Below are 11,769 nucleotides of genomic sequence, written 5' to 3' on the forward strand. Positions count from 1 at the left end.
AAAGGCATTTCCTTTTAATTAGTTCAGGAGCCATGAGCGTATTCTTATGAGACATCAATTGAGTGTGTATGTGAGATGTTTCTGGACACTGAGAAATAATTTTTTAAGCAGTCTGTGTCAGCAGTTTTATTGTTATTAAAAAAAAAGAAAAAAGAATATATATTGACAGTGGAAAATACAGCTTTTAGATAAAAAGGTGTTGTCTGAGACTCGTTATTGTGCTGTCTTCACACTGTTTATGACTTTGTCAATGAGTTTCTGGATCTCTCGCTGTCTCGCTGTCGCTCTGTTGATGCACTCCTGAAGCTTCTCTCCCGACAGTGACGTCCCACCTGAGCCAGAGGGAAAGATCATGAGCAGAGATGTTTTCTTTCCATTCAACCTCATGGTACATTGTATATGATTAGTTTGAGTCTAGTACTGCAGGAGTATCATTTATGCCCCATTTGTCCATTTTAGTCCTCATTCTTGTAGTGAGGACTTAAACACTGGAGCAGTATCAGTAGTCTCTCACACACTCTCACTTACACACACACACACACACACACTAAAGTTATGATGCCAACAACGATTCAGTCGAGGTAAAACATCAGTAAACCAACAAACCAGCTAATAACGCAAAACCTTGAAACTAAATAACTACATTTCAAATAAATTATTGTTTTAGATGTGAGTGAAAAAACAATTATACAATAATGGTACCTCCAAAACGGAAGTCTTTGGCATATATCTTTATGTACCATTTGTTTCATATAATTATCTACAGAAATAGTAATGATGGGAATCTAGTCTATAAAACTGTTCAATTAATTTCTACTTTTAAATGTGATTCAGATTATTGAAAGCAAAGAATATATAGTAAGCTTTACTTAGACTGTGTGACTAACCTATTTTGGCTGCTATTTCCGACTCTAAAATACAAAAAAAAAAGTGTATAATAAATCAAGATGAACTGAGCTAATAGTAATCGAAATGTAACATTGTTTTCTTAAACAAAACTGTAGGGCTTCTTCAGCTCTGCATTTTTAACAGTGGGGAGTTCCTCCAGAGTTTTTTTCCTTCACGTAGTCAATAAGAAATTTGATTCAAACAGAGTATGAGCTCCACAGGAAGAGGTGAATCACGCTACTGTTTCTGACCTGGTTTATGTACAATGCAGAGTCGCTCTTCATCATCCGTCACCACAGTGAGGTGAGAGGTCGACAGACTCTCCTCCTCAGCTGTTGGGTCTACAATCAGTATGGAGCTGCACAGAGAGCAGGTTAGGATTGCAAAAGTCATCACAGAATAGAGTTTTTATCCTGGCTGAAAAAACTAAAATGCATCGACTTACTCGTCAAAGACACAAAAAGAAGCGCCGACTGGATGTTTGTGGATATGCAGCCCACGTCTCTTTTCGAAATTCACCTCTGGTGAACTAGTCTCTGTGTTGATGGTGACCTCTGGGAGTTGTGCTGTGGGGAGCAGGTAAACCGTTAATCTACGAATGAAAAGCAGCTTTCCTAAACAGCCAATTTTGGAGAGAGCACATACTGTTCTTCAGGGCAGCCAGCAGGGCGATGATGCAAGCGTCCAACACGTTCCCATCGTAGTCGAGACACATCATGTCACAGTAGAGCACCCAGCAGAGCTACAAGCAGGATTAGCAGAGTCAGGACCAACGACCCAACATTTACAACAATCGCAGTCTAGCGGCTCCAGTGCACATGCTTGGATTTATTTACCTTTCCTCGTTCAATGCACAAGTCCTCTGTTTGTATCACCTCAGAGCTGCAAGCACCAGATAAAAAAATAGAGGTTAAAAGAAAGCACTATCAGGCATTAAGAGTCAGACACTTGTTGGTGCTGTGAAATGAATGTGTGTAAAAGTCTGTCACACCTTTCTATTACATCAGCAAGGAACTGGCTGGCCGCCTGTGCCTGCTCTCCTGGCGGACCGGGCCGAAACCGAGAGGAACACAGCGGCGGCAGGTCCACGTTGGGCACTGAGAAGTATGGCAAGAGTAATCAATGTGTTTTTGCTTATTTATGAGGATCCCCTTGAGTGTAGCTTGCCGTAAAATCAACATTTGCCACCATCGTACTGTACTTACCTATGTAACCTTTACCTGGTGCCTCCACTGTTGGGTTTGTCAGCTCCTGCGGATGAAGAAACACAAGAAACCAAAGAACAATCAGGTCACCTGGTCCAGATTCATTGGAATCAGGTTTTTAAATTGCTGTGTTCATGATCATTTACCGCTTTGATGCCACACATGACTGTGGTGTTTCCAACCTTCACCAGGGCTGAGCCATCTGCTGTGGATATGGACCCTGAACAGAGCAGTCAGAAAAAAAAAATCATCCTCATGTAGACAAATAAAAAAAGTAATACACAATGTACACTGTAGATAAGAATCAACGCTGTGTCTCACCTATGTTCAGTGTTGTGGTTCTGAACTCCGACAGCTCCCGTCCATCAGGACGACAGTTTTCTTTCTGAAAAGGGAGCATTTTAACTTGATAAAACTGCTGACATTGACATTAACAATACATCGTAACAAGTCACTCTGCAGAACGAGCTTGTGTCAACTTTAGGCTGAACGGATATTTGTGTAATCACTGACCAGAAAGCTCCTGTGGTACTCCAGAGGCTCAGCAACTCTGGCAGTGTACAAGTGAACAGGGAAGGGAGGAAGGGGTGAGTAGATATTCGCTTACAGAGACAGAGACTGTTGTGAATACATCCGTAATGACAGATCAGCTAATTCGCCTGCAATAGAATTCGAGTATATGATCGGTTACAAACTCCTATAATCAGATTAATAGCTGGGCAAACATACTCCTCTTTACATTAGCTAGCTATTGCTTCTGTCGTGTAACGTTATTAGCTAACTATTTAACAGTAGAACACTTTACGTGACATTACTAAATTAGCTGCAGCGCCTTCAGCAGACACAGAACACGTCTTTAACACGTCTGAATCAAGTGTGCTGTTTTTTCTAAAATAAGCCAACGATCAGATCTGGTGCTACTGATAACATAGTTTAATATCTGACGATGTAATATATAAATAGTGTTACTTTCGGAGTCTGTCAGCCTTACTTGAAACCAGCCGCCATGATGTTTTGATTAACCACGTGGGTTTGTTGTACGTCCTACGGTGGCCGGTAAGAGGAAGCTAGCGGGCGATACAATTCGATTTGGATTTATATAAATTCAGCCACAGTGAATTTGTTGGTTTCTCATTTACAAAGTATATTTATTATTACCTATGCGCATACAATCCCCCCCCCCCCCCCCCCAAAAAAAAAAATCCATTTAGTTTTTGAATACGGATCCAATATATACCTAAATAACATAATTTTTTATTCTGGTTCTTTTCCAAAGAGATTTTTAAAAGCTTTATCGTGTTAATTATGTTTGAAATCAGTCAACAATACTGTGTTTGGTGTTTTTTTTCATAACTCACTGAAATATCTATTTTCTGTAACCACAGCAATTAGAGAGTACCTACTTGTACCTACCTAATTGTATCATTATTTTAAGTGCCAATACAGCTGCTTAGCTTTGAGACAACACATAAATGGCTTAATTAATGTTAATAATTACACCTGTATGAAGAAGACGCAACACTCCTAATTTGAAAGCCCTATGATATTGATTTTTATCAGCTAATCGAGTGGTCAGTACCCACCCCTGTCCACCAGGGGACAGTGTGGGCGCGGCGTGCTCTCACGGCGCCGCACGGTGCTCTCTTGCCTCAAACTGATGATGTGTCTAGATATTCATGCTACTTCCGCGTCGACACTGTGTTCAGTTTTGATTGGAAGTGGAGTTCACTGAGCTGCCTACAGAGTAATGGGAAATAGAAGGACTCACATAAATTGAGTCCACCTACACAAGCTCGTATTTTTATTGAATATTCAGGGCTGTGACTGGAGACAAGACACGAAGCAAAGCAAAGTACTCTAGCTTTTTAGCTAGCCACTTTGACTTGGGGTCTGTCATTTGCTGCAGACTAACTTATGGAAAAATGGATTTCCTCTGTGAAATAATTCAAGCCTTGGTCGTATTGGCAGCTCTACTTTTTATTGTGGTAAGTAGTTGTTATTTTGAGTTAATATTGTGTTGGCAGAGAGAATGTGTAGCTTGTTTAATGTGAAGCAAGAGCTGTTGCACCCACTGCTTGATAGTGTCAGTGGCAGTGTGGATTTCCTTCTGTGTGCTTTTTCCATAATAAGTCCTTGAGCAATTTATTCATCCTCCTGTACCTTACTGTACTGCATATTCTTTCTGCGTTGTATTGTAAACACAAAAGTTGTTCACATTAATCTTGAGGAAATCATGACCTAAATGCTCCAAAGCGGCAACAAGAGTAACGTTAGTCAGCTAAAATGTGGAACACAAAATAAACCCAGTAAAAGTACCATAATGAAAAAAAGCAGTCATTTGATTTGTTTTGTGCTAAAACAACACGATTCCAAAACACATATTCTATCAAAAGGAATGAACAATATAGAAGGAAAATAAACTCTAAATAGAAAATAACAAAAAGCAGGTGTAAATAAACTTGAAGCATGTTACAGGGTAAACACACTAGAAGTTCATAAACAACAAATCAACAAGAAAGACTGCTGTGTGTGCTATATTACAGACTTCCAAGTGAATTATGACATTCAGAATTTAGCTATTGAAGGTATTACACATTATACAAATTGTGCATGTTCTCAAGTATGGAATACCTTCACACAGTGCTCGTCAATTATGTTCAAAAATGTCTTCACTTGTGTTTTAAAAACTATGAAAACTACCTGACAGCAAGATTAACAAGAGTGCCATTGTCACATGTCTCTCGTTTCAGGTGCTCATATTAGCACACGTCACTGCTGAGATGGTGAACCTAACACGCCACGAGAAAGAGAAATACTTCCTCAACGTGGAGGGAAAAAAGGAGCTTTTCCCCAGCCTGCATGATCCCCATTCTAGGGAGCTCTCGGTGGTGATCCCGGCCTACAACGAGGAACTCCGAAGTGAGTGACTGGGTGGGACACATCCAGGTTTGTGTCAGGAACTTCTGCACGCTAACTTGTGCAGTGGGTGACTTTATCTGTTGACGTCCCATCAATTACTTGAATGAAGACCTTAAATCTGTTTGCTGCTTCAGAATTTCTCTAGTTTACAGCCAATGAGTACACAGTTTTCTCCATGTTGAATGATAATTAGTGTATCTGCAATTGACAAGCATTCAGTTAAATTGGTGCAGTTTGAATCCCAAAGTCCTATTATCTCAGGCTTTATGTCACCTGCACACCTCCAGTAGGTTATAGGCGCTAATGTGCGTGTGAATATCTTTCATTACAGTGCCAGTGATGTTGGATGAAGCTACAGAGTACTTGGAAAACAGACAGGTAAGTGCTCAGCCTCATGTGAGCAGTGATAAACTAAATAGCAATCATTACTTTTTTATTGTGAATGATAAGTTTGTGTCTGAAAATTATTAAATTGATGATAAAATGAAAGGCAGATGCAGTTTTATCATCCGTTGAGAGAAAGCTCTTATTGCTGGATCCGTTATTCTCAAAGTAATCAGCAGGTGGCAGCATTCAACATAAAATTTGCCCGTTGTAACAATCCATCCCTCCTGTTATTTCCTTACTGCAGAAACAGCAGCCCTCCTTTACCTATGAGGTCATTGTGGTTGACGATGGCAGCAAAGACAAAACCACAGAGGTGATCATTTTAAAAACATTTTTGCGGGGGAACTGTGTCACTAAGAGTTCTGTTCCCATTCAACTCACTTTTGCGTAGGCAAACATTTCAAAGTGATACCAATAGGGATTTGTGTTTTGCTGTCCTGCCAGGTTGCGTTGCGGTACAGTAGGAAGTACGGTGCTGATAAAGTGCGGATCCTGACACTAGTGAAGAACAGGGGTAAAGGAGGAGCTGTGCGGATGGTGAGACTCTAGATCTACTCTACGTCTGAAAGCAGCACAAAAGCAACAGTATGGATTGGCTTTTGTGTTGATTCTACTGTGTCATGTTGTTTCTCTTGAAGGGAACTCTGAGCTCCAGAGGGAAAGTCATTCTGATGGCAGATGCTGACGGCGCCACAAAGTTTTCTGACATTGAGAAAGTGGAGGCTGGACTTAATGCCCTCAACCCTAAACCGGTCTGTTGTGGTGCTGTTCGGTTGTTGTTGGGTTGTGAGGTAGTTGGTGTTTGGCCATCCTAAATATGTCTGTCTATACATTTAGGAGAACATGGCAATCGCCTGTGGTTCCAGAGCTCACCTGGAGGACGACTCAGTAGCCCAGGTAACTGTCTGCTTGACATTTTTTGTAGTGTTATAGACTGTGTCTGTCTCACCATTAAATAACCACTGTTTTGTCTCCGATACAGCGTTCTGTGTTTCGTTCATTCCTCATGTATGGCTTTCACTTCCTGGTGTGGTTCTTTTGCGTGAGAGGGATCAAGGACACACAGTGCGGCTTCAAGCTTTTCACACGTGAGGCTGCGCTCAAGACCTTCTCTTCTCTCCATGTGGAGCGATGGTGAGGACTCACTCCACCATGCACTCTTATTTACTTAGTGTAGCGATGCGATCAGGGCTGGCATGTGCCTTTGTGTTAAAATAGTTAAGTCTGTTGAGCTGCTCGTGCCGGATCTTTGAAAACAATAGTGTTTTATTACTTGTTTTTCATTCGCTCAAACAAATACAGTGTTTAAAGTAATAACATGCCTATCGGAAGTAATTATATTGTAGACAAAGTGATAGTTTGAAAATGCTGCCTTAGGGGCCGATCACACCAGATGCGACTTTTAAAAGTGCAGCCGCTTCAAAAACGCCTTGGCAAAAACAGCCCGGTGCGCAACCGGGGGACATTGATGAGCTGTGCGACTCCGCGCCTTGCGCTTAAAAGTTGAGAAAATTTTAACTTTTATGCACCGCCTAAAAAACGCTTGAAAAACGCGGAGCGCGGCATTTAAAAGGCGCACATGAAAGGTTAACCATAGGAAAACAATACGTACCAATAAGAATGATAAAAGGGTAAGTTGACCCGCCCTCAGAGAAGCAACAAACTAACAGGAGAGAGAAAGAAGATGTCAATTAAGCCCCAAAAGACTTGTGCAAAAAATAGCTCGTCCTCAAGATGTGTTTAAGGAATTGGGTTCACCTTTTAACATGGATATCTGAGATTGATTTCCAGATTACAAGCTGGGAGAGCAGGGTGATGACGATGCACCAGGATGCATCATCTCTTTTTCTTTCTCACAGGGCTTTTGATGTGGAGCTCCTGTATATTGCCCAGTGTGTTAAAATCCCCATAGCAGAGGTGGCGGTCAACTGGACTGAAATAGAAGGTAGAGTTTCCATGGAATATGTGGACATGTGTCCTCCCACTGTGCCATCATTCTATAAATATCTCTGTTGGAAGCTTTTCTTTTTCTGTGATTGGCTGATTTTATGTATCTTTCAGTTATTCCCTGTTTATATTAACATGTTTTTAATAATAGCATAATATAGGTATTTATTATTTAGTTCTTTTTGTCATTTATTTGTGTATTCGACTTGAGTTTTATTTTGTAAGTGTTGCTTCCCTGTCGATGCTTCACTCAATTAATAAAACAACTACTTAACAAAGACTACTAAGCGATTTAAGTATTTTCTGATGGAGTTGTTGGAATCTATATCTAAAAGTATCACTTGAGAATTGAGTGCCTTGTGTTTACTCTGCCAGGGTCCAAGCTGGTCCCGTTCTGGAGCTGGCTGCAGATGGGACGAGACCTGGTCTTCATTCGCTTGCGCTACTTCACCAGAGCCTGGAAACTGCAGTCACCACATAAGATTGACTAGCCAATCAGACGAGCCCTGGTGTTACAGAGACAGCCAACGATAGGGCATCAAACCTTTGGATGAGGTGGAATTAACAACTGTGTCCGTCATTCCCTGTAATCAAGAACAAAGGGCAGAATATCGCATCCTTTTCCTCTTCAGATGCCATCGGGTGTGAAGTTGTGACACAACACAGTTGTGAGTTCTTCATGGGCCCTGCCTTTTCTTAAATATTTGGATTTCGGCTTGTGATGGCCGCTGTTACGCGCACATCTCTGTTGCCACGGCTTTCAGAATGTCCGTATGACTGATCCGTAATACGTTACTCAATGTTTATTTTGTGGCCAATCAGCTGTAAGTAAGAGAGCGTTGTAGTGAAATGTGAAGGATCTGATAATCTGTGTGTCATGATTCGGATGGGTGGAAGGAATGTTACTAAATGAGGTTTTCAAAAGTGAGGGATTGTATATTTCGGGGAACATGTCCCTGGATTGATGGTCTGTATGACTTGAACCAAAATAAAAATGTCAACGATTTAATAATTGTTATTAAGCTAACTACAGCTGCAACAATTAATCAATTAGTCGGTCAACAAAAATTTGACTTCTGCTCTGCAAATATCTGGATAATTGATCAATCGTTAAAATTATATTTTTGGCAAAAATGTCTATGGTCTTACACTGCAGGTTTTTTCACTGTTAATTGGATAACACAAGGTATTTCATTTTGACACCATAATCAGTAGTCATACTACAGGCAGTAAAAAAAAAATCACATATCACTTTTTGAAACTACAACGTTTTCGTATTTAGGCTCAGCCGAGCTGCAGAGTTCTGGACCAGTAAGAGCTGTGCTTGAAAAGATCTGATATATTTTTCTAAATTGTGAAGTTAAGGAGTTATTTCCAATGTTACTTGTTTTGTTGTTTAAAATGCAGACCTGAACCAGTGTTTTATCATTGAGCTCATGAGTTTCTTCACTGTGTTTTAACATTTTAAACTACAGTATGTTGCATCCTGTCTCTGCAGTCACAGCCTCACACTGCGAGTCTTCCCTCTTGAAGCGCTTGATATCTGACTACAACATTTGTTAGATGCAGCATCTTAACACACAGGGTGCACAGCTGTGCTCACTGTTTCCCAAACTGGCGACCAGACATCCTTCAGGAGGAACTCAGCCTTGGAACATATCAGCTAAATATCATTTAGAGAAATCTGCAGGATCTGACCCCACTTGCAGTTTATTGAATTGCTATTAAATTAGATTTAACAGCTAAAATCATCAGATGGTTTTGTCCTTTCCTTAAAAGAGAGCAGGGAAACCCTTTATTCCTTTATTACCAAAGCCTTGACCTGTCTCCTAAACCTCGTGTGGACATTTTGGAAAGTGTCCAGCCAGCGTTTTTTGTGGTCGGAAATGAAGTTCTTCATAGTGCTCTTAAGCCTGAGGTCTCTGGCTTCGCAAAGATGCGGATGTCGCTCTGGGGCCCCTCGGAGCCCCGGGGGAGCGCATCCTGTTTGAGCCCTGCCAGCCTGTCTGTCTGCCCTCCGCGACCAGACAAGACACAGAGCTGGTGAATCGTAATCTGGCGGCTGTTTCCCCGTTTCCTGCCCGGATTGAGGTGACGGGATTTACATGGAAATGGTATTTAATTGATCAGCCCGAGTGACCGATTCACTGTAATGCCCCAATAGACGATGACCATTAATCGAAAGATGCATGTTGATGACTGCACTTGGTGGTGTTTGTGAGAAGAAAAATAAAAACCCATAAGGTTTTTGACAGGATCCCCAGAGTGATTTCACTTCGGGCTGGAGGATTGTTGCGTTCCGCAGCAGTTGCTGTAAACTGAAAATGTCAAACTTGTAGACTCTCTGTCGCCAGCCGGGGCTTGCGTCATTAACTGGACTAGCCACGGCACTCCCAATAAAGGATCGTATCCATCCGCAATGCGAAAGACCTCATATGGCTCCCAACAATAGATAGCAAAACAACTGAATTTATATGAAGAGGGAAAACAAACACGAAGCTTGATTTCACGTCACGATTGAATTGGCGGTGGAGGACGGCTGAGCTCCCTCATTAGACAGTTTAACACGTGCAGTGTATGCGTGTGTGCGCGTGCACATGAAAGTAATAATAATAATACATTTCATTTTTAAGCGCACTTTTCTTTCAAAAGAAACTCAGTGCCACACAGCCAATATATAGTAAAACAAATAAAAACATAGTTAAAACATGATTAAAGCAACCCCTAATAAATAAATGAAATAAAACATAAAAAGTAATAGCTGACAATTAATCAACACAGGGTAAAAAATAAAAATAAAAAGGTGTTTAGGCCAGTCTTAAAAGAGTACAGTGTCTGAGTTGCCCTTAGGTGGTCAGGGAGACTGTTATTGCCAAAATAGTTATTTAATGGTAGATTTGTTTAATTCCCAGTTAAAAACGGCTCCCAGCACCCATCTTTTGGCACCACACCATTGGTAAACAGATACAACCTGATGTCTAAAGGCAAAGGATAACTCATGGAATGGATGCTTCACTTCTTATTGCACTGAGATCCGCCACCTTGATAATATTTAGTGTATAGCCTGTACATGATTAAATAACCAAATCATGTTATTTAATCATAGAATTATACAAATTAATCAAATAATAATACAAACAAAACAGACATTGAGCTTTAAGAATATTACACACAGTAAGAACAGTATAGAGTATTGTATAATTACTAATAATTCTTAGGAAGGTCTACATCATTCATAAGAATTAGTCTGAAGGGGGAGCAGGTGTGATTGTTTTATTTCCTGGCCTCCGTTAGAGCCATGTGACTGGGAGAAGAATGCTCAGGTGGGGCCACGAGCATGCAGCTGCTTTGCCTGAATCTGAAATCCCTGAAATGCTATGAAAGTTCCAGGAGGGGGAAGGAAGGCGGAGGGATCGTACATGCGGAGGCGCTGCGGTTCCAGCCAGGCTGACGCCGCCGAGGCTGTGGCGCTAGACTGGCTGCTGGAGGAGCGGAGGCTCCGAGCGCTTCAGACCTGCGTCAAGGCGGCCGCAGACTGCAAGGACATACCGGAAACTAGCGTGGCTGTCCCTTCATAATACAATTAATATTATAGTTGCACTATGAGCGATGACCTGCACGAACGTTGTTGGGCTTAGTTTACCACTGGAAAATAAATGGAAGTGGTGAGTTATATATTAATTTATTGCTAAATGAAAACATATAGAAGTGCTCATATTTGGCACTTAACTTACTTATTGTACTTTATACTTTGTACTTTATTAGTATTTTGGCTTTCTTAAATAAATTGTGCTTTCTTGATTCTTGTTGTTCTGAGTTTGTACTCATGGTTATTGTAAGTCGCTTTGGATAAAAGTGTCAGCTAAATTAAATGTAATGTATTATGATGTAATGCTTAGATTGTTTCAAAATCAACTGTAACCCGGATTGGTGCTCTTTAAAACAGTAAAATATGCTTATCAAATGTGTTTTACTGACTCACTCTAAGCATAAACAATATTGACTATGCAATTAGTGTGTGTGTGTGTGTGTGTGTGTGTGTGTGTGTGTGTGTGTGTGTGTGTGTGTGTGTGTGTGAAAGAGAGAAAATATGTAAAATCCTTGCCTATAACATCTCTAGGTCTACTATTTTCGTTTTCGTCTGACAGTTTGAAACACAACAAATCTTTTATTTTGAAAGGTCCAACTGGAAATAATTTATATTGTGGGTGACTTGACACTTCAAAGTCAACACACGCTCATACACGCGCACGCAAACACACAGACACACACCTTCGCTGGTCCAGTGTGCTGGCTCGGCTTACTTCATGGCAGGGTCTCCACACGCCGAGGCAGTCTGTGGTGCACTTGTCATCACAACTGGGGTGAGTAAATAAACACCGTATATGTTTCCAGAAATTGAAAGTTGCTATGTTATGTTATG

The 11,769-nt window shown here is 40.9% G+C and overlaps 2 protein-coding genes across 2 annotated transcripts; one reads left to right on the forward strand and one right to left on the reverse strand.

Moving 5' to 3' along the window:
* Positions 1–111: 111 nt before the first annotated feature.
* Positions 112–2,917, reverse strand: exosc8 (exosome component 8). Its single transcript, XM_079214506.1, has 9 exons — positions 2,415–2,917; positions 2,240–2,313; positions 2,094–2,139; positions 1,880–1,985; positions 1,725–1,770; positions 1,534–1,630; positions 1,334–1,454; positions 1,140–1,246; positions 112–332 (listed from the first exon to the last, which is right to left on the reverse strand). The coding sequence occupies exons 1-9, from the start codon at positions 2,491–2,493 to the stop codon at positions 214–216; spliced, it is 795 nt and encodes a 264-aa protein (XP_079070632.1). The 5' UTR covers positions 2,494–2,917; the 3' UTR covers positions 112–213.
* Positions 2,918–4,015: 1,098 nt separating this feature from the next.
* Positions 4,016–8,734, forward strand: alg5 (ALG5 dolichyl-phosphate beta-glucosyltransferase; the record flags this gene model as incomplete). The annotated part of the gene is made up of 10 exons (XM_079237447.1): positions 4,016–4,078; positions 4,844–5,012; positions 5,344–5,390; positions 5,644–5,712; positions 5,844–5,936; positions 6,038–6,151; positions 6,237–6,296; positions 6,382–6,533; positions 7,259–7,344; positions 7,722–8,734. The coding sequence occupies 10 exons, from the start codon at positions 4,016–4,018 to the stop codon at positions 7,835–7,837; spliced, it is 969 nt and encodes a 322-aa protein (XP_079093573.1). The 3' UTR covers positions 7,838–8,734.
* Positions 8,735–11,769: the final 3,035 nt, after the last annotated feature.

This window comes from Taurulus bubalis, assembly GCF_910589615.1.
Source record: "Taurulus bubalis genome assembly, chromosome: 2".
Taxonomy (NCBI): domain Eukaryota; kingdom Metazoa; phylum Chordata; class Actinopteri; order Perciformes; family Cottidae; genus Taurulus; species Taurulus bubalis.